Source organism: Pongo pygmaeus, chromosome 8 (genome assembly GCF_028885625.2).
Source record: "Pongo pygmaeus isolate AG05252 chromosome 8, NHGRI_mPonPyg2-v2.0_pri, whole genome shotgun sequence".
NCBI classification, from domain to species: domain Eukaryota; kingdom Metazoa; phylum Chordata; class Mammalia; order Primates; family Hominidae; genus Pongo; species Pongo pygmaeus.
The window spans coordinates 53,090,248-53,113,008 of record NC_072381.2 but is presented as its reverse complement, the minus strand read 5'-3'; the positions used below and the strand labels follow the sequence as shown (position 1 = coordinate 53,113,008).

The 22,761-nt window shown below is 46.0% G+C and overlaps 1 protein-coding gene across 2 annotated transcripts in view; it reads left to right on the top strand.

Moving 5' to 3' along the window:
* The window catches only part of FRMPD2 (FERM and PDZ domain containing 2), a 121,667-nt gene that overhangs the window by 16,987 nt on the left and 81,919 nt on the right, over positions 1-22,761 (top strand). Inside the window, exons 2-7 of one of the 2 annotated variants that reach the window (XM_054435554.1) lie at positions 9,578-9,703; positions 12,027-12,184; positions 16,370-16,435; positions 18,876-19,067; positions 20,716-20,848; positions 21,527-21,614. In XM_054435554.1, the coding sequence (XP_054291529.1) occupies positions 9,578-9,703; positions 12,027-12,184; positions 16,370-16,435; positions 18,876-19,067; positions 20,716-20,848; positions 21,527-21,614 (763 nt within the window). Of the gene's footprint in view, positions 1-9,558; positions 9,704-12,026; positions 12,185-16,369; positions 16,436-18,875; positions 19,068-20,715; positions 20,849-21,526; positions 21,615-22,761 lie in introns of those variants that run through there. The other variant, XM_054435555.1, reaches the window with a different exon arrangement.

Genomic DNA, 22,761 nt, shown 5'->3' with positions numbered 1-22,761 from the left:
TATGTGCCGAGCACTTGGGCAGTTCCATGAGGTCACTGCTGCTGTTAGCCCTATTTACCAGATGATAAGACTGAGGCTCAGAGAGGTAAGTATGTGCCCTGTGCCCAGGGTCAAGGAGCTAAGAATTCAACCTCCCAAAGCTCATGTCTTTTTCAGGCAAACAGGTAGAGAATGTTGAATGACTAAGAGCCTGGGGTGGTCTGAATAAAGCCTCCCTCTAAAAAAAGATAAAGGTTGGCAGGGTGTGGTGACTCACACCTGTAATCTCAGCACTTTGGGAGGCTGAGGAGAGCCGATCACTTGAGGTGAGGAGTTAGAGACCAGCCTGGCCAACATGGCGAAACCCCATCTCTACTAAAAATATAAAAATTAGCCAGGAGTGGTGGTATGAGCCTGTAATCCTAGCTACTCGGGAGGTTGAGGCAGGATAATTGCTTGAACCTGGGAGGCGGAGGTTGCAGAGAGCCGAGATCACGCCACTACACTCCAGCCTGGGCGAGAGAATGAAACTCTGTCTCAAATAATAATCATAATAAGTAAATAAAATAAAAAAAATAAAAACTGTAAAGGTATCCACATCCTGATTTGTGGAACCTGTGAATGTTACAGGCAGAAAAAAAAAAAAAAAGAGAGAGACTTGGAGATTTAAAACAGAAGAGGAGTAGGCGATGTGACCACAGAGGCAGAGATTGGAGTGATGTGGCCACAGCTGAGGAATGCGGGCAGATGGCAGAAACTGGAGGAGGCCCGGGAAGGATTCTCCCTCAGAGCCTGTGGAGGGACCATAGTCCTGCGGACACCCCAACTTCAGCCCAGTCAAACTGATTTTGGATTTCTTGTCGCTGGAACTGTGAGATGATAAATTTCTGTTGTGTTAATCTGCGAGGTTTGTGGTAATTTGTTATAGAAGCCACAGGAAACCATACAGGGCCTCAAATAGAATCCTTAGGGACAACATTTCAGGGACCATGAGAGGGAGAAAGAATGCTGAGGAGGTGAGGACAAACCAGGAGTTTGGAGAAACAAGGAGTGTTCCAAGGACAGACAGTGGCCCGGTCCCCTGACCCATGAGGCCAGGAGTTGTGTGACTCATCCCCATCCTGCAAGGCCTCCTCTGCTTCCCTTGGTTCCATGCCTTCTCTTCCTGGGCAGTGGCACCTTCGGCTCCAGAGCTGAGAAGGTCCTTAGAGACCTCTGAGACCTTGGTCCAACCTCTGTCCCAGTGCAGGAGTGTCTCCAGGGCATTCCAGAGTGTTGTCAATCTCACTAACCAGCCACAGATGAAGGCCAGAGGTCATGGATGGTGTCTTGATGGAGAGTTGGGGAGGGGAGATGAATGAAGACAAAATATCGAAATGTGACCAAAATCTCACAGTTCAAAAGCCACTATATAGTCAGTCAATCAATATACAATTAGGGATAACAGAGATCCTTACTTCTTCAGAAGCCAGCACTTTACAAATGCTGCAAAATATCTTGGCAACTAATGCATATGGTGTGCCGCCCGGGTGAGGTGGCTGGTCCTTACAGCTGACACTCGGGGATTGACTGGGCAGCTGTCTAGGCGACAGGGACGCAAGGGTTCTTCCTGGGTGGGGGGGCAGGGAGCAGATGTGAGCCTTGCCCTTGATTAAAACCATCCCCACTTACAGGACTGGTAAAGATCAGATGAGCTAAGGTGTTTGCAGTCAGCCCTCTGGAACTCTCCCTTCCTTCTAGTTAATACTCAGCCGCAGGCCAGTGTCAAAAGGCTTCTCCCTGGCTTTACAGTGTGGGTTGCATGTGCTCTGCAAACTAGCAGGCAGGCCAAGATTCATACTGCTCCTACGCCAAAATGCAAACTCTTTTTCTTGGCCTAAGAGGTCTGCAGGCAGATGGGACCCACCCACCTCTCCAACTCCACCTCCCACCTCCCTGCCCCTGGCTTACCACCCTCACCTCCCTCACCATAGGCAGGCTTCTCTCAGTTCTTGGAATCTGCCAAACTCTGTTGTGCTTGCTCTTCCCTCTACCTGGGAAGTTTTTCCCATGGCTGGTGCCTTCTCAACTTCCAAATCTCAGCTTCAGTGACACCTCCTGGAAGTGCCTTCCTTGACCACTTCAGCTAAGATGTCCCCCACACCAAAAGCTTGTTATCATGCATTGCCTTTTCTTACTTCATAGTCCATCACTCTGCAGAATTATTTTATTTGCTTACCTTCTTGTTGGCTGTCTCCCTCTGCCCATCCCCATGACTCTCAGGATAGGTTGTTAACATTGTTCCTCATTCTACTTGTAGTACAGAGCTTGAAATCTACTAGATCCTTGACGAGTATTTATTAAATGTGGTAATGGCTGAGGGAAGGCTATAGGGACAGCCTCACAGATGAAGCTCAGGGCTGCTGTTGCCATGGCACATGGGAAAGGGAGGCCCAAGTGGAAGCACTAAAGATCAAGGGCAGGGGAAAAGATTCTAGCCCGAGGCAGGCCAGGGAGAGGGGCTGCTACAGGCTAAGGCCAACAAAAACAAGTCCTGGCAAACAGGATGCTCCTCAGCTGGGAAACTCATTGGAAAGGGCCCAAAGAAGCTTCTGGATGGGCTAGTGGGATCTCCAATGGCAAAGAAGACTTCTATGCTACTAGATGAGCCCTGAAGCCTTCAGATAGTGGAGTCAATATAGAGGGTCAGTCTATATAGGTGAGATCTGGGAAGGTGTATGAGAGATAAGGGTAGTGGAGGGCCCCCCCAAAATGCCCGTTGACTGGATGCTTTCCCAGAACATCCTCACTATCAGATCTCTCTATGCAGTGGGATCCCTGCATCCTTTACATAGTTAATGATCCCCTTTTCAGTGCGTGATACAGCTCACCAGACCATGAAAAACTTGGAGAGGAGCCCAGAGGCATCTTGGTGTGATGGCTAAAGGCTAAGGACTGTTTCATAGCCTGAGATTACAGGCCCCATAAAGTGCTTCACAGCATTTCCACAGCCAGCATAATACGGTGGGGAAGAGCCCTGCCTCTGAGACCAAGAGCGTAAACCCAAGTCCAAGCTGTGTGACACTGGCCAAGTCACTTAACCTCTCAATTCCTCATCTTTAAAATGGGCATGACGATAGCCCTATTTCAGAAGGCTGTCATGAAGCTTAAATGAGTTAGCACATAAAGCACTCTGAACGGTGCCTGGCCTACAGTAAATGCTATGGAAGTGTTTGCTTGTATTGTCATTCAAGGAAGTAGCAGTGGGCTTTGAAATAGTATTCACAATATCACACAGAGATAACAATGTTAATTGTGAGTCCAGGCTGGTTCTTAAGGGCTGGTGGGCTAGTGTAGAGAATTATCTTACTTCATAATCTGTCACGAGCCCAGTGTGATGGAACATGGTGAGGGAGGTAAGCAAGGGACAGGGAGGTGGGAAGTGGAGTCGGAGAGGTGGGCAGGGCTCATCTGCCTGCCAGACCTCTCAGGTCAAGAAAAGGAATTTGCATTTTTGCCTAGCAACAATACAAATCTTGGCCTACCTGCTAGCTTGCAGAGTATTCATAACCCATGCTGTAGTCCTGAGGCCAGCCAGGGAAATTCAGAGCTCTGGATGGTTCCCAGGCTTCCCGCACTCTTCAGAAACCAACCTGCCACTGCGGACAGTTCATAACATTCCACTGTAACACTGTGGTTGGTCAGGCAGGGAGTTGGTACAGAAAACTGGAATGCGCACGTTTCCTTCTGCAGAGGGATCATGCTTGTGCATTGGAACAAGCATGACAACTTTTTTTTTTTTTAATTGAAAAGGTGGTGAGTAATTTCCTGTCACTGACTCCTGGATCACAGTTATATTTGATATGGAAGTTGTGATCCTGACACATCCAATAACAAAAACAGCAACTTCAAGCCTCAAGTGACACTTAGCTTTAACGAAAAGAAGGGTGCTTGATTGGCAAACCCGATCAGTTATGTGCTTTTCCAGATGTTGGATGCTCCTTTTAAAAAAATTCTGATAGGAGAAAAAAGGGTTCCAATCAAAATACATTTTTATTGTCTTTTACATTTACCTGTGTTATTATCTTTACGGGTGCTCCCATTTCTTCATGTGGATTTGAGTTACTGTCTAGTGTCTTTTCATTTCAGTCTAAAGGACTCCATTAGGATTTCTTGGAGGGAAGGGTGTGCTAGCAACAAATTTGCACAATTTTTGTTTATGTGAATAGGTCTTAATTTCTCTTTCAATTTTGAAGGATTGATTGCTTTATTGTCTACCAAATTCTTGTTTGACAGTCTCCCCTCCAAGTATTTTGATATTGGGTGGGGTTTTTCTAACTGCTTTGTGACTAGAAAAAAATGCATTAAGTCTTTGAGGCTGGTGTGGCTAGTTAAGACCATACGTCATCCAACTGCCTTTTGGCCTCCATGGTTTTTGATGAGAAATCAGCTGTTCATTTTATTGGGGAGTCCTTGTTTGTGATGAGTCCTAAATATTTTCTCCCATTTTCCTCCATAAAAGTTTATAGTTTTATGTTCTATATTAAATCTATGATTCATTTTGAAGTAATTTTTGCATAAGGTGCAAGGTTTAGGCCCATGTTCAGCTTTTTTCCATGATGGATCCAGAACTATTTGTTGAAAAGTTTGTCCTCCCTCCATTGAATTATTGTACTGAAATAATGGTCTTCACTATCCACACCAGCCTAGAAGACTTTTAATGCATTTTTGTCTAGTCATAAAGCAATTTTAAAAACCCCACCCATTCAATATTTTATTTTGGGATTTAGAGATTTTTTGTATAAGAATCTTGGTCTTGTTCTTCCACCTTCTTATCTTTAATAAGCAACCTTTCACTGTGGCTATAGAGAGTTAGAAAAATGTGGTGGAATAGGAATGCCTAGTCCATAAGTCTCAAACAGTTTCTAAAAAGAGAGGAGAGAGAAAAAAAACGAAAGAAAAGGAAAGGAAAAGGAAGGAAAGGGAAGAGAAAAGAGAAGAAATAGAAAAGAAAAAGAGAGAGGGCCTGGAGTTCAGGTTCAAATTCATCACTTTTTACCTGATTACCTTGGACTTCTTTCCTGTCTGTAAATGGAAACAATACTCCCTGACTTTTTAATGATTGCCATTCCAACTGGTGTGAGATGGTATCTCATTGTGGTTTTGATTTGCATTTCTCTGATGGCCAGTGATGATAAGCATTTTTTCATGTGTCTTTTGGCTGCATAAATGTCTTCTTTTGAGAAGTGTCTGTTCATATCCTTCACCCACTTTTTGATGGGGTTATTTGTTTTTTTCTTGTAAATTTGTTTGAGTTCTTTGTAGATTCTGGATATTAGCCCTTTGTCAGATGAGTAGGTTGCGAAAATTTTCTCCCATTTTGTAGGCTGCCTGTTCACTCTGATGGTAGTTTCTTTTGCTGTGCAGAAGCTCTTTAGTTTAATTAGATCCCATTTGTCAATTTTGGCTTTTGTTGCCATTGCTTTTGGTGTTTTAGACATGAAGTCCTTGCCCATGCCTATGTCCTGAGTGGTAATGCCTAGATTTTCTTCTAGGGTTTTTATGGTTTTAGGTCTAATGTTTAAGTCTTTAATCCATCTTGAATTAATTTTTGTATAAGGTGTAAGGAAGGGATCCAGTTTCAGCTTTCTACATATGGCTAGCCAGTTTTCCCAGCACCATTTACTAAATAGGGAATCCTTTCCCCATTGCTTGTTTTTCTCAGGTTTGTCAAAGATCAGATAGTTGTAGATATGTGGCATTATTTCTGAGGTCTCTGTTCTGTTCCATTGGTCTATATCTCTGTTTTGGTACCAGTACCATGCTGTTTTGGTTACTGTAGCCTTGTAGTATAGTTTGAAGTCAGGTAGCGTGATGCCTCCAGCTTTGTTCTTTTGGCTTAGGATTGACTTGGTGATGCAGGCTCTTTTTTGGTTCCATATGAACTTTAAGGTAGTTTTTTTCCCATTCTGTGAAGAAAGTCATTGGTAGCTTGATGGGGATGGCATTGAATCTATAAATTACCTTCGGCAGTATGGCCATTTTCACGATATTGATTCTTCCTATCCATGAGCATGGAATGTTCTTCCATTTGTTTGTATCCTCTTTTATTTCATTGAGCAGTGGTTTGTAGTTCTCCTTGAAGAGGTCTTTCACGTCCCTTGTAAGTTGGATTCCTAAGTATTTGATTCTCTTTGAAGCAGTTGTGAATGGGAGTTCACTCATGATTTGGCTCTCTGTTTGTCTGTTATTGGTGTATAAGAATGCTTGTGATTTTTGTACATTGATTTTGTATCCTGAGCCTTTGCTGAAGTTGCTTATCAGCTTAAGGAGATTTTGGGCGGAGATAATGGGGTTTTCTAGATATACAATCATGTCATCTGCAAACAGGGACAATTTGACTTCCTCTTTTCCTAATTGAATACCCTTTATTTCCTTCTCCTGCCTAATTGCCCTGGCCAGAACTTCCAACACTATGTTGAAGTGGTGAGAGAGGGCATCCCTGTCTTCTGCCAGTTTTCAAACGGAATGCTTCCAGTTTTTGCCCATTCAGTATGATATTGGCTGTGGGTTTCTCATAGATAGCTCTTATTATTTTGAGATACGTCCCATCAATACCTAATTTATTGAGAGTTTTTAGCATGAAGGGTTGTTGAATTTTATCAAAGGCCTTTTCGGCATCTATTGAGATAATCATGTCGTTTTTGTCTTTGGTTCTGTGTATGTGCTGGATTACATTTATTGATTTGCATATATTGAACCAGCCTTGCATCCCAGGGATGAAGCCCACTTGATCATGGTGGATAAGCTTTTTGATGTGCTGCTGGATTCGATTTGCCAGTATTTTATTGAGGATTTTTGCATCAAGGTTCATCAAGGATATTGGTCTAAAATTCTCTTTTTTGGTTGTGTCTCTGCCCAGCTTTGGTATCAGGATGATGCTGGCCTCATAAAATGAGTTAGGGAGGATTCCCTCTTTTTCTATTGGTTGGAATAGTTTCAGAAGGAATGGTACCAGTTCCTCCTTGTACCTCTGGTAGAATTCGGCTGTGAATCCATCTGGTCCTGGACTCTTTTTGGTTGGTAAGCTATTGATTATTGCCACAATTTCAGCTCCTGTTATTGGTCTATTCAGCAATTCAACTTCTTCCTGGTTTAGTCTTGGGAAAAGTCAGGAAACAACAGGTGCTGGAGAGGATGTGGAGAAATAGGAACACTTTTACACTGTTGGTGGGACTGTAAACTAGTTCAACCATTGTGGAAGTCAGTGTGGCGATTCCTCAGAGTTCTAGAACTAGAAATACCATTTGACCTAGCCATCCAATTACTGGGTATATACCCAAAGGACTATAAATCATGCTGCTATAAAGACACATGCACACGTATGTTTATTGCGGCACTATTCACAATAGCAAAGACTTGGAACAAACCCAAATGTCCAACAATGATAGACTAGATTAAGAAATTGTGGCACGTATACACCATGGAATACTATGCAGCCATAAAAAATGATGAGTTCATGTCCTTTGTAGGGACATGGATGAAATTGGAAATCATCATTCTCGGTAAACTATCGCAAGGACAAAAAACCAAACACCGCATGTTCTCACTCATAGATGGGAATTGAACAATGAGAACACATGGACACAGGAAGGGGAACATCACACTCTGGGGACTGTTGTGGGGTGGGGGTAGTGGGGAGGGATAGCATTAGGAGATATACCTAATGCTAAATGGCAAGTTAATGGGTGCAGCACACCAGCATGGCACGTGTATACATATGTAACTAACCTGCACATTGTGCACATTTACCCGAAAACTTAAAGTATAATAATAATAAAAAAAAGAACAAAGCAATAAAAAAATTAAATGTCAAAAAAAAAAAAAGAAACATAGACCAATGAAACAGATTAGAGAACCCAAAAATAAAGCTGCAGACCTATATAACCAACTGCATCAACAAAGTCAACAAAAACAAGCAATGGAGAAAAGACTTCCTATCCAATAAATGTTGCTAGGATAACTGAGTAGCCATATGCAGAGGATTGAAACTGGGCCCCTTCCTTTCACCATATGCAAAAGTCAACTTGAGATAAAGACTTAACTGTAAAACCTAAAGCTAAAATTAATGTTTTTAATATAAATGTTTTTATGTACTTACTGCAAATCACATAATACATTAAGAACTTTAACATTATCATTTTATTTATTTTAATAACAATCCTGTAGTATAGTTAAAATGTTGCCAATTTTACAGAGTAGAAACCTGGAATTCTGGGACAATGTTACATAACCTTATTTCAAAGCCTTCTGTAGAACTTCATAAAATGCACAGGCATCCTGGTTTACTAATCGAACAATAATCAATGTCTTTCTTCTATCAGTCAATCATTGTGTAGCTTTAAACAATTCACAATTATTCTGTGCTATTCTATCTTAAAACAAATAATTCACCCATTCTTCTTTTTCTTTCATTTTTAATTGATTCATTTATTCAATAAATATTTATCGAGTGTTAAAAAAACAAAAACAAAAACAAAAAAACAATACTCCCTTCTTCACAGACTCCTTGTGATAAGTGACGGCTCACAGGTCAAGCTTCCTGAGGCGGTCCTGCTGTGGCTCCCTTCCTGCCCCAGGGAGAGATGGCAGACCAAGCCTCTTTCTCCTGAAACCAGCCTCTCTTCCTGTGGCTGGAGGAGGCTGGTAGCAGAGATGTCTGCAGGGAGCTGGGCAGCTGGGGAGTAGATCTTGGATTAGTGTGCCAATGGGGGATGGGGGTGCCTCTATGTGCTCCCCATCTAGCGCCTGACACTGCACACCCGCCCTGCTTGAGCTCTGGCTGTAGAGAAAGATCAGTGAGGATGTAAATGGATTAGGAAAAGCCCGCCTGGCTTCTTCTGGTGCCACCCAGCACCTGGGTCTCTGGAGATTATTGGGTGGCAGCTTTGTTAGGGAGATAGACATTTAAACATCAGCTTTGGTCTAAAGGCCCTGCTTACCAGAAGAGAGGAAGGGAAGACTAGCCCTCTTCAGCCTCCTCCAGTTTCTCTGTGAGGCTGCCTCTTTCTGAAACGTGGGCTTATACTTCTGTCTAGTGAGTCGCTCTGGCACTTCAGGCAGGTGCTGGAGAAAGGGGTGGTACTGGCACCAAATCTGACTCTGCATGTGGCAGCCAGAGATGAAAGATGTGAATCACGTACTGCAGGCAAAAATGTTAGCTAACTTCTCCTGAGAGAGAAGGAGAGGAGGCCACACACTACCCAGGTGTAGCTTACTCTCTGCAACAGCTCGCACCCAGCTGGAAGGTGCTGTTCTCGTATTTCATTTGGTTGTTCATTTATTTATTCATTTAACCTTTCATTTGGGAGTTTTATTGTTTGTTTACTCATTCACTGAGAACCGACCAGCCAGCCTGGCCAGTCCTCCAATTAACATTTCTTTAACTCCTCTGTGTGCTTGGCTCTGTGCCTGACCCCAGGGACCCAGGTGCTGAAAACACAGTGCCGGTGTGCAGTAGTGGCCGGACCATGCCTGGCTGGGCCAGAGTGGCGAGTACGGGCCCAAACATGTTCCTGGACATTGCAGAGGCCCTGTCACATGCATGTCTTTATCGTAGGCATGAGCCTGTCCTCTGTGACGCTGGCCAGCGCCCTACAGGTCAAGGGTGAAGCTCTGTCTGAGGAGGAAATCTGGTCCCTCCTGTTCCTGGCCGCGGAGCAGCTCCTGGAAGACCTCCGCAACGGTAAGAGAGTGTTTGGGGGCAGTCAAATCACAGGGAGTTGTATGTCAAGCTTCCCACACAAACACAGTTCTGGCTGCTGCTGCTTTTTTCAAAAAAATTTTTTCTTATCAACCTCTGAGAGCACAGAACAAGGTTGCTGCTTCTTGATATGTGATTACTCTGAGGTATTAGAATGAGTAGACGAATATCATCCATCCTTGGAGGGCAGGCCTGACTCTTGGACCCATGCCATGTGGCAGAGTTGGAAGAAAGGCTTTGCTTCTGCCTTGGTGTTGCAGCATTTCCAGGCATGCAAAGCTGGGAGGATTTAGGAAGAGAGTGGATGCAGTGCTATGGGCGCCTAACAGCACATGGGCTGTCTCTGGGCATAACCAGAGATGAGAGGCAGGGGGTGGTCACCCAGGACACCCCTACACTCTGTCCACCAGATGTTGCACTAGTCTGTGCCCCATCAGAAGGCAGACCTGGCCGGGCACGGTGGCTCACACCTGTAATCCCAGCACTTTGGGAGGCCAAAGTGGGCAGATTACCTGAGGTCAGGGGTTTGGGACCAGCCTGGCCAACATGGTGAAACTCCATCTCTATTAAAAATACAAAAAAAGAAAAATTTGCCAGGTGTGGTTGCGCTCGCCTGTAATCTCAGCTACTCGGGAGGCAGAGACAGGAGAATTTCTTGAACCCAGGAGGCAGAGGTTGCAGTAAGCCAAGATTGTGCCACTGCCCTCCAGCCTGGGCAACAGAGCAAGACTCATCTCAAAAAAAAAAAAAAGGCAGACCTACTCTGTGTTCTAAACAGGGGAGGTTAATAGAAAGAATTACTAAATAGTGTTTGAAGAGCAACTGTAAGGCACAAGAAAATGCTGGTGGGGTGTGATGGCTCACTCATGTAATCCCAGCACTTTGGGAGACTGAGGCGGGTGGATCATCTGAGGTCAAGAGCTCAATACCAGCCTGGCCAACATGGTGAAACCCTGTTTCTACTAAAAATACACACACAAAATATTAGCCGGGCATGGTGGCATGCACTTATAATCCCAGCTATTTGGGAGGCTGAGGCAGGAGAATTGCTTGAACCCGGGAGGCAGAGATTGCAGTGAGCTGAGATCGCACTATTGCACTCCAGCCTGGGTGACAAGAGCGCCAAACTCCGTCTCAAAAAAAGAAAAAGTAAAAGAAATGCTACTGGGTCTCCTAAGGCTGAGGGCAGGTACCCAGTGAGGGATAAACTTTGAAGGGAAGCCCCCTTCCCTGTTTGGGGTTCGGATCTGTGGGAGGAGCTGTGCTTGCAGCCCATGATGATGGTAGAATTTGCTGGTGTGCCCCGCCAGAGGTGGTCTGCAGTCATGGCCCAGGCAATAGCCGCCGGTGGCCAGGTGGGGAGCGTGCACTGCAAGTGGGGGTTGGGGTGACCCTTTGGGGTGTAAGTGGGCTCAGGCGAGTCACCTCTCTGGAGGTTGGTGTGGGCAAGAGGGCCGCTAGAGTCCTGTGTAGATTTGAGAAGGTGGTCACATGTCAAGTTCAGGCCTTGAAGTGGCCAAGCGACCTCACATCCTGGGCATGTGTTCTGTACAGAGCCCAACCTCCAGGTGGCCTCACACTTGCACTAAACTCCAGAAACTGCAGGAGAGATAAGGCCTCCTATAGTGTCTCTTCAAACCCCCTAATGGGAAAGCTGCACTCTGTGCTCTCAGTACAGGAGAGACCTAAGGTAGCGGTATCCAAGGATGACTATGGGGCTCCTGGGCATTAAGCTCCAGAACAAATGCTGAGTACCCACACTCAGGTGTCAACTCAGAGGTCACACGTGCTTGGGGGCTTCAGTGCATGCAGCAGAGGCTCCTGGAGTGAAAGATCACAAATGTTCTGTGAGGGCGATGGTCCCAGCGTGGGCCTATGGAGGAGGCTGTGCACCTGTTCCTTCAGCGTCATCTTTTCCCTCTTCCCCACCCTGGAGGTTCTGATGAACAGCTACGGAGCTCCCAGAAGACCAGCTGCCTTGGATCCTAGTCTGTCTCTAGAGAACTCAGGCTTGTGCTAAATTTCAGGTGTGCCTGACCCTCTCTTTACCTTTTACCTTGAGACTCTTGAGCCACAGATGAATTTAGGTGCAGGTGCTAACTTCCTGGCCATGGCCACAGTCACCTTTTATTATACATGTTCCCATGCATCAGGGTTGAATTTATTCTGTTCCATGTCTCCTCTGGGTCTTGCTCACATTCAGTCCCAGAGATGGGTACTGCCAGGCACCTGCTGGGCACAGTACCGTGCTGGCACCCCAGATGGAAGCTCTGTCTCTACAGCCCCATCACTGGCTTGGTTTCAGATTCCTCGGACTATGTGGTCTGCCCCTGGTCAGCCCTGCTTTCTGCGGCTGGAAGCCTTTCTTTCCAAGGCCATGTTTCTCACATAGAGGCTGCTCCTTTCAAGGCCCCTGAACTGCTACAGGGACAGAGTGAGGATGAGCAGCCTGATGCGTCTCAGGTAAGCTGTGCGGCTACTCTGCAACTCCTGAGTCCTGTGCCCTGGGAAAGGCCTATCCCAGTGGCAGCCTCCCCAGCTCCCAGCTCAGCCTTGAAGAGCTTGGTTCTCAACACCAAGCCAGAGTGGGTTTCAAGAGTTTTATTCCCAGGATTTCTTGTCAACAACTTACTAGCTCATGGACAAGGGCAAGTCCACTTCTCTGAGCCGCAATTTCTACATTGGTAAAATGGGGTTAATGTGGCTTAATTGATCAGGTTATTATCAATATTCAAAAAGAAGTGTTGAAAAGCTGTGGTTAAGTGGTCTGGCACATTGTTACCATTGGCAGTATGTAGCAAGACACCTCAAAATGACCCAACATGTCCTCAACTAGGAATTTATTCTAAGGCACAAGTAAAGATAAATTTAGCTGCAGCAATGCTGATTGTTGTATTGCTGACATTAGTGATAAATTGAAAACAAGCTAAATAGTCAGTGGGAGAGGACATGAGACAAAACACCATTAAAATGAGGCTGTAGAAGCTTATTTAACGTATTGAAAAGAAATTCAGTATATGTGCACATAATATTATCCAAGTTTGGTTAGAGAGGATGAAAGAGAGAGAGAGAGGAAGTTCTAAAAATACATACACCAAAGTGTCTGCAGTGATTGTTTCTGGATGGCAACATCAGTGGAGATTTTTGGTTTTTCAACAATGGACATGTTTTGCTTCTGAATAGCAAAAGTTTCCAGTAAACATCATTTTTAATTTCAAAGAGAATTTTAATTCTCTCGAAGGAGAGAATGATGCAAGGCAGCCACACAACACTGGATGGGGCATGGTAGGTGTTTCCTCAGAGAGTTCTGTTTCTTCTTCCTCGCCCTTTCATGAGAAAAGCGCAGATGTGAAAATGCTGCTACCCTCGGGAGGCATCCTGGAATGGGAGCTGCTTTCCCTCCAGGCTCTGAAAGGCAGAGAATGGGGACGTGGTGGTTTCCAGATTTGGTTTGTCTGGGTCCACGTGTCTGTAAGTCAGCCCACAAAAGTGAAAGCATAAGAGTTCCAGTTCAGTGACCTCAGCTCCGGCACCCCCTCCCCCCGACATCCTGGAAGTCACTCTGGCATCCAGGCCCAGATACCTTCTTACACTGCCAGGACCCCAGGGGTGAATCACTGATTCCTGGATTGGACACAGACTTGCGTGCCTCTCAGGTCTGTTTGGGTCTCTTGGCTCCACCTACACCGCGTTGCCTCTTATGCCCTGGACTCAGCTAAGATGTCACATTTTGACCCCTGGGACTGGGATTTCTGTGTGACTGCTAAAGGACCACGCCAATGCAACCTGAGAATGCAGGGGAGTTATCTTCTTATGGGGGAAACTTAGCCAGTGGTAAATGAGGGTCTGGAGGGGACCTAAGAGGATATGTTTTCCCTCCTCTTTCTCTCGTGGATGGCTTTGTGCTGTGCAAGCCTTGCAAGCTTTCTAGAGAAGTCCTGAGTGCTAGGAAGCCCTGTCTGCTGCACTTCAGGCTGTGCTCTCTTGCTTGTTGCAAGGAGATGGCCAGCATTTTGACCCTGCATATCACATTGGTCCCTGTCTCCCTTCCCATTTTCTCTACACTCTCATTGCCCTGGGCTTGCAGCCCCTGAATGAAGGGTCTGCACTTAACCCTTGCCTCAGGCTCCACTTTCTGATGTACCTGAGCTAACACAGATTTGAGTGCTCCTGGGGTCCTTCCCTGACCATCCCAGCACTCACTGGTTAGGATCAGGCATCACCCTCCTGATTGCAGGTTGGCTTCCATTGAGTACCTTGTGAAGGCGTAGTCACTTCTCTGCCCAGAGCATCTTTGAGCTGGAAAATAATATTTTCCTTCATCCTGCACACTTTCCTCCAGGCAGAGGCACGAGGACTCCAGTAGATTCAAGACTAATAGGTTGAGTTAAGAACTGGCTAAATGTATTGCTGAGTCCTGGCCAGGAAGATGAGAGTGAGTGTGAGCTGGAAGAGATCCAGTATGAGAGGGACTGAGCTCTGAACTAACCAAACATTGGTTTAGCGCTCTAGGCATATGAAGCATGGCAAGTGGAGTGGGCTTTAACGGGCCAGAGCCACCAGCCTCAAGCCCTGTTTATTAGGCCAGGAGGCAGAGTGACCAGGTTACTTGAGCTGTTTCAGCATCTCTAACACTCAGTTCTGTTCATCACTGTTCTTTTCCATTCATTACAGGCTCCTCTCTTCATCCAATTTGGCATGGGTCCATGAGGGGTTGGTTGGGCAGCTAGGAGTTAGGAGAATGGTCCCTGGACAGGCTGTGCTCAGAATCCTCCCTCAGTCCTGGGCCTTGCTCTGGTGCTGAGAGGGTGTACCCGGACCCCTCTCCTCGGACCAACATCTGCTCTAAACAGTGCACTGACATATTTCCCCAACTACTTGGCATCTTAGCCCCAGGTGCAGGTCAGGTGGAAGGTGTGGGCAGGTCTCTAACTACAAGTCATCTGTGCTGCCAGTACCCCATCCTATGCTCATGGCAGACATCACCAATCAAACATGGTGTTCTTTCCCACTGAGCCAGGAGTTGCCTTCAAAATCCTTCTCACCAGCCTCTACTGGCAGTGTCTACCAATGAGCTGAATTTAGAATTTTAGATGAAGCCTTTTGTCACTGTGGCCAAGGCCTTGCCCTAAGACACTTTTAGACAGAGCCCTTAGAATCCAGGTGAGCTCTCAGGTGTGGGTGGTGCCTCTGGCAGTGCTCAGGATGCTGGAGCTCTGTCTGCACTTCAGTCCCTGCAGCTCCATGAGTCTCTATGCTCCATCGTGCTAACCATGTGGGAAGACCAGCCTTGCGGGTGGCAGTCACTGAAACTGGTTCTGGGAGCTTGTTGGGTTAATGAGAAAGAAGTGGCTGTCTACCAAACCCCTGCTCTTCAGGTCGTTTCTCTGGAAATGGGGATGCAGCTTGTGAACTTTCTTGCATGGTATCTATGCATGTTCATCTGAGGGGTGGGAGCTGGTTTCAGGATATAATTTCAAACAAAGATGAGAGCTAATGAGTTGTCACAGGTGACGTTGAACACATCTTGACCTTGAGATGTGAACAACCAAAACCAAAAACTAAAACCACTTGTATTAAACCAAGTGGGGGGCTCAAATAACTGTGTGTTTTTACATGCAATGTTTCATTACCTCATTGTTTCCTTCTAAAGTCAACAAAAATCATTTCCTGAGAAGAGATATCTTAAGGGAAATGTGCCTTGTCAGTTATAATAGAAGCCCCACAGTAAACACCAACTGACATTGATTGAGGACTGGTATAATCCAGAGGCCATGTAGACAAGTGGGGACAATTCAAGTACCTACGTCACAGGATTGCAGTGAGGACTAAATAAGTTTATATGGGTAAAAGACTTAGAACAAAGCTTGGTATATTGTAAGTGCTCTATGTCCAATAATAACAATAATGGTAACAATAATAATAGTTAATATTACCACCTTCGGGTACTTTTGACTTGATCTTTATTAGAATTCAGGCAGAATACTCATTTTTAAGATGAAGAAACCGAGGGTCAGAGATGTCAGACAATGCTCTTCCCATGACATCATTTTGCTTTTTGACAAGATATGGTGCTTTGTAATCAGGCTGAACTGTAATGTGTCATGGAAACAGAAGGCCTAAAATACAATGGCCAGGGCCAAAGATATGGTTATCACTTACTTAACAAGAGGTCTAGGGATTGGTCAGCAGCCGTTTCATGTCATCAAGGATCCAGGCTGTGTATTTCCATTCTACTTTCCCCAGTGGCTGGCTTTCTGTCCTATGTTTGCTGCCTAATTGTCACCGAATGGCTGCGAAGACTCCATGTATCAATCACATCAATTTTGAAGGGAGGAACAAAGGGGAAAGCGTAGGGCCAGTCATGTGTCCTTTTGTCAGTAAAGCAAAAGCCTTATCAGAAGCCCTCTAACAGATTTCTCTCACACCTTTCACCAAAACTGAGTGTCATGGTTTCTGCTAGAAAGCAAATTTCTGGCTTTCTAGCCTCTGGAGTAGAAGGCAACAAGGGTTAAGGGAGTTGCAGACGGTGCTAGACTAGCCAGACAACAGTGTCTGTTCATGTGGAAATCGGATTGTATTTTTCTTGCAGAGCCATGGAATAACAGAGATGATTGAAATCTAATCATGTACTCTTCTTTTGGGCAGATGCACGTTTATTCTTTAGGAATGACCCTCTACTGGTCAGCAGGGTTTCATGTTCCGCCACATCAGGTTTGTAAACAAGATACTCCAAGTCTTGCCGGGCTATGTTTCTGGGTTTATTTAGTGGTTTTCTCCTGGGCAGGGACCACATTTACTGAGCACACATAATGCCACTCTCCCCTCCTCTAGGTCCTAGGCAGGCGTTGAGAACTCATCACACAACTCCTTCCTGCTAGTGCAGAAACAACCTCAGAATCCCACTCAACATAGCACTCCAGGCAGCCACAATTTGGGATTGGCAAGCAGGATAAGTTTGGCCATCTCCGCTCAGAGGAAGTATTAATAGCAAGCTAGAGAATTTTGTAGACACTGAAGATACAAATTTACATATATTTTAAAAAGGCTTTAAAACAGCCCTTCCCAAAGTGAGATGCTTCCCTGAAAAAGGCTTCTGGGCTCAACAGATTTGGGTAAATGCTCCCTACAATATCTCCCTCTCAAAGATTTTTTAGAGTCATTTTTTAAAGACTACAAGAAGGCTTAAAGCTTAGAAACTTAACTTTATCCTGGCTGGGCATGCTGGCTCACGCCTATAGTCCCAGCACTTTGGGAGGCTGAGGCAGGCAGACCACTTGAACTCATGAGTTCGAGACAAACCTGGCCAACATGGCAAAACCCTGTCTCTACTACAAATAAAAAAATTAGCTGGGTGTGGAGGTGTATGCCTGTAGTCCCAGCTACTTGGGAGTCTGAGGCACGAGAATCGCTTAAACCCCGGGGGCTGGGAGGGGAAGGTTGAAGTGAGTGGAGATCAAACCACTGCACTCCAGCCTGGGCAACAGAGCAAAACCCTGTCTCAAAAAAGAAATACATAAAAATATCCTAATATTTTACACAATTTTCAACTACAGAATAGAAGTGTTTGTGTACATTTCCATTTGACACTGTAACAATTCCTTAGAGACTGGTGCCACAAGAACACATGCTGGAGAGCCCTGCCCAGCTGACCCGGCTAGACTGGCTCCCTCCCTCCTCCTCCCTTCCTTCCTTCCTGCCTTTCTTTCTACTCACCCCTACCCTCTCCAATTCAACATCCGGGTGCTTCCTGGGTGGTCTTTCTAAGAGACCAGCTCACGACCACTCTCATATGCAACCTTTTGTAACGCCTCACTGCCCATGGGGTTGCCTTCTGGCTTCTCAGTGAGACACACCTGGAGCCTAGGATAGGGTCCCTGCTCCTGTCTGGTTCCCCTTTGGCACTCTGCTGTAATCAGGACCGGCTTCCTGGGTGTGTGTCCTGGGTGTGTGACCCTGTGTCATAGCACAGGGTCCTGCATTTAGTTTAATGCTCTGCTATCACTGTCCTAGAATTCTTAATAATTTTGAACAAGGGACCCCACATTGCTATTTTCCCCCAGGCCCCTGTCCTCATAATCCCCTTCCCTTTAGATGCATGTCAGTTCATCTGCATCTTCGTGCCTTTGCACACACGGATCCCTTCACCAGCAACTCACTCCCCACTTTCCTCTTGGTTAACTCCGGCCTTGGCTAAGCCCCTTCCTCTACATTAGTGCCATGGCCTGTGCTTCCCAAGGTCAAAGTCCTTGTCATCCTCTATGGTCTTTGTCACTTTTAGTGACCGTCTCTCTCATCACACCATTATTTTCCTGAAGGCAGGGACCATATCTGGTGTGGCTGTGCAGCACCAGGCACAAAAGACGCCTGGATTTACTGTGACAGCAGGACTTAGCAGCTTGGCTGTACACAGAGATAGGTGCTCACAGCTGATGCTCCCCAGCAAGAAGCGGTAGTGCAGCCTTTATCTGGAAAGTGACCTGCAGTGTGGGTTGAGCTTGAGAAAAAGTCTGATTTTGAATCTGAATTTGAGGACTTTCTCGTATGAGTTGTGGTCATTTAAATGCATGAGGGAAATGCTTATAAGATGCTTCTGTTTTCTTTTGCTCGATGTGTACACGTGACAGACATAACGTTCAACCAACAATGATTGAGCATTTGTGCTGACTGCTGGCTGTTCCGAAGTGAACAGGAATAGGCCACAGTCTGTATGTCCCAGGAGCTCACATTCCAGGGCAAAGGCCAAGTGAGACCCCCTGAGTGACTGGATACAATGACAAGCTGCGCAGGTGAACCTGAGTGAAAGGCTGACCTCTGGTTTGATTAGGGGTGCTTGGCACAGGTGGAAATCCGTGTTGTCAAAGCATCTATTTTTCATGAGCATTCCAAGCATGTGCTTGGGCAGAAGGATGTTCTGGTTTAGAAAGCAGCAGACGACACAGAATTGATGCAGAGGTGATTGACTGCTCTGCACTTTGTGGCCTCAGTGATGGATCTTGTGTCTGTCCTTAAACTCTCCAGAAGGGGCAGGCATCTGCTCTGGTGCTTGTGGGAACACCCGTTTCCATGTCTCCAAGGCCTGCCTGACAAGGTGCTGGCCTCATAGCAGCAGCTCTGGCTGCTTTCTCCTCTCACTGGCCCTGTCTGCCTCCAGCCCCTGCAGCTCCATGAGCCCCTGCACTCCATCCTGCTGACCATGTGTGAAGACCAGCCTCACAGGCGGTGCACGTTGCAGTCGGTTCTGGAAGCTTGTCGGATTCATGAGAAAGAAGTGTCTGTCTACCCAGCCCCTGCTGGTCTCCACATCAGAAGGCTGGTTGGCTTGGTTCTGGGTACCATTTCTGAGGTCAGTAGAGAACGGTGCTTTTCAAGCAGTAGCTGCTGGCCATGTGTGGCTATTAAAATCTGAATTAGTTATATTATAATTAACTAAAATAAAATAAAAAATTAAATTAATCAGTCACATCTGTCACATTTCAAGTGCTCAGTTGCCACTTGTAGCAGGTGATGACCCTGTTGAACAGGGTGGATCTAGAACATTCTTGTCATTGCAGTTCTATTGGGCAGTGCTGACAAAGACCTTTAGGCAAGCCCCAGTTTGTCACATGGCTAAGACTCTTGACACCTTTGCAAGTGTGTCCTTATATAAAGCAATCATGTTTAGAACCCATGATTCAGTTTTCTTATCAAAATTCAACTCTAGGTTCTGCACAGAAGGCTTCCCTGACTTCGTTTTTGTGGTCCCTGGGTACCCTCCCCTCTGCTATTTTATACCTGTGGGGTGTCCTTTGTTGTGCTTGTCACACTGTGCTGCTTGCTGCCCTGTGCACTCCTCAGAGTGCAGGAAGGGGCCTGGCACATGGGAGGCATTTGGCTTAGGTTGGATTCCCTCCAAGCTAACCCAGAGACAGGGATTCTTGTGCAAGTTATTTACTGGGGAAATGTTCCTGGGAGAGGGGAGTGATGGTAGTACAGCTGACAAGTTGAAGGATATAGTCTCAGCTGGAGACGGGCCCAGCCTGGGCCCCTGGGGAGCTGTGTTGCAGGAATGGCACCATGGAGTTGGTCCCCCATGAGACCTGAGTGGAGCTGGGATAGGACGGGCAAGTGAGGTGCCTATGGCACAAAATGTAAGGAAGTTTGTATTTGGGAGGAACCAGAGACAGGTAAGCTAGAGGCCAGTTGAGTGGCTGCACTTGTCCAGGGACAAGTTGGAGAGCTGAGACCAGGATTCATGAGGGGCCACGTGGATGGAGATGAGGGGACAGCAGGGTGGACAGTGGCAACAGTCAATCAGAGAAGGCCTCTTCCATCAGAGAAGGCCTCCTTCTTGGACCCCTTCACTCTTGGCATAGGAACATGTGGCTCCTACGAATTGAGCCAGAGGATTTGGTGGGGGAAGTGGGCTATATTTATTTGAAAGATACTAAAGTCTACCATCCACTGGTGTGCCATTGTCCTTGGATAGACACTGTATTGACCTGCAACATTTCCATCAGGGACCTGCAAGGTAGATGTTAGTCACACTGCATTAGGTGTGCTATGGTGGTGCATGAAGCACACAGAGATGTTGGGGGAGACAGACAAGCAGCACACTCATGGAACATGATGCAACAGAGCCAGGTGTGAGTGCAGTGATAAGGGAAGGTGATCAGAGGGCAGAGGTGGAGAGGCTTAGAAGTAGGCAGGACACAGCTCTGGGTCTTGTGGGCACAGAGGAGCTTCTGGGGAGGCTCTAGCCATGGAGGGAATGCATGAACAAAGGCACAGATGTGTGTGAGTGTGCAGGTCTGGAGTGGGGACTGAGGTGCCTTCAGGGTGCATGCAGGGGGTGGGCACAGAGCACATTCTGGGCGCCAGAGAACACATCATTAGGTCACCGTGTAGGGCAGACAATTCCACATTGATTTAGTCTGACAGCCAGTTTGCATGTATCTATAAAAATGCCCCCTCCTTATCTTGGGATGTGGATGTGTGATGCACTTGACCCCCAGGTGGAGAAAAGAGTTGTGGAGGAAAGCTCCTCTGTGCAGCAGAACAGAAGCTACCTGCTCAGGAAGAGACTGCATGGGACAAGCAGCGAGAGCCCAGTGGCACAGGCCCCAGAGTGTCTGCATCCTTGCAGAGGTGAGTACGTGCCCTAAGCAGTCCCTGCGTGGGCTGATGGTACCCATTCTATTGTTTCCTGCCCTGTATGGGCCGCACATCCACATTGTGATGGCAGAGAAAGCCTATGTAAGTGCCACTCTTTCAGGAAGCCCCTGAAGAGAAGGGGCTGAGCTTAGGACTCACCTGTGTTCCCAGGAAAGTCTTATTTGGGGACACAACTTAACACAGTTATTTATATCAAATGAAAACTTTAAAAATGAGTTCTAACTGTCCAAGTTGAGAAAATCCAAATTGAAGCAAACAACAAGAAAAGAAAAACTTGATTTTTTTTTTCAGTTATTGTTCTGGGTGTGTTAAGAGTGGTTTGTGGAATAGTCTTCAAATCTACTGTTCTCTACTTTTCAACTAAATCTGAGCTTTTTTTTTTTTTTTTTTAAATTAATGTTATTGTCTGTTGTCTCTAAAACAAAGTGCACTTTGCCATTAGGCTTTATCTTCCCTTGTAACCCTCCCTCCAACCCTCTCTAACTGTCATTTCTGTTTTCTACAGGAGGAAACAGATTCAGAGAGGCTAAGGAATTTCACCAAGGTCACACAGCTAGTAAGTCATGATGCCATTCATGCTCTGGGATGCCTGATTTAAGAAAGCCGTGATCTTGGCTTCTGCCCATGCCCTCTACCATGCTGCTTGATTAGTTTCAGAAAGAAGCACGGAGACCCAGAGCTCACCAGAGCCCCATTGGAACACCTTGACACACAGTCACTGCAGCCTCCTTGTTAACCGGTAAGCAGCAAGGCCTAAAGGGTGCTGTGAACTTGATGTGAGACATAGGTGTGGGGGCTATGGTACCTTATTTCTTTACTCATTATTAGTGAGAAGCCTCTTGCTCCTCCAGAAAATGCCAATGCTATTTCATTAGCAGATGAAGAAGCCACATTTAAGCAGATCCAAAGCCAAGATAATGAGGGGCCTGGTGGCAGCTGTGCTGTCAGGGCATCCTGTTTCCTCTGGGAACCATACTCAGGCCGCGTGGCGGAGCAACAACATGCCTCAATATTGTTGCCATTATCCATTGCCATACCATGCTGCATAACAAACAACCACAAAACACACTGACTAAAAGCAACAATTATGTATTTAGCTCATGATTCTGTGAGTTGGTCATTTAGGCTGTGCTCAGCTGGGAGATCTTCTAGACTCTGCTGAAAGCCTTCCTGCCTTTGTGACTATCTTCAGCTCGGCTAGCCAGCTTCTCCTTGGGGGGTGAATGGCCATTGTCTGGGAAGCTCTGTCTCTCCTCCACCAGCAGGTCAGCCTAGGATTGTTCTCCTGACAATGGCAGAACTGAGAGAGAGGAACTGAGAGAGAGAGAGAAAGAGGGAGAGAGAGACAGAGAGAAAGAGGAGAGAGAGGAGAGAGAGGACGGTGAGGTGCATAAAGCCTTCAGAACTGGGCTTCCATCATTTCCACATCATTCTGTTGGCCATGTCAAGCCTAAAGGCTAGCCCCATTTCAAGGAGTAGGAAATAGACTCCATCTCTTGATGGCAGGAGGATGCAAAGTCGGATTGCAAAGGTGCAGATCAGGGAGAAGAATTGTGGACATTTTTGCAATTGTCTAACTTAGGATGCTTGAATCAGATCAAAACCTAGATGGGCTCATATCTTCCTGGACCTGGAACTATGTTTATTTTGAAGTTTGGGTGATTTATTTATTCACATATTGACCTGTTGAGGGCTGTAACAGTGTCTTGTCATAGTTGATGTCAAATCCACAGCTGGCACCCTGGTTGGATATTGTAGAGTTTATCTTGCAATAATTTTTCCTGCCATTTAAAACTTTATTTTCCCAATGAAAACAACTTTTACCCCCTGATTCCTTAAACAATATATTTTATTGTCAAAATATTTTGAACAATATATCAAATTCT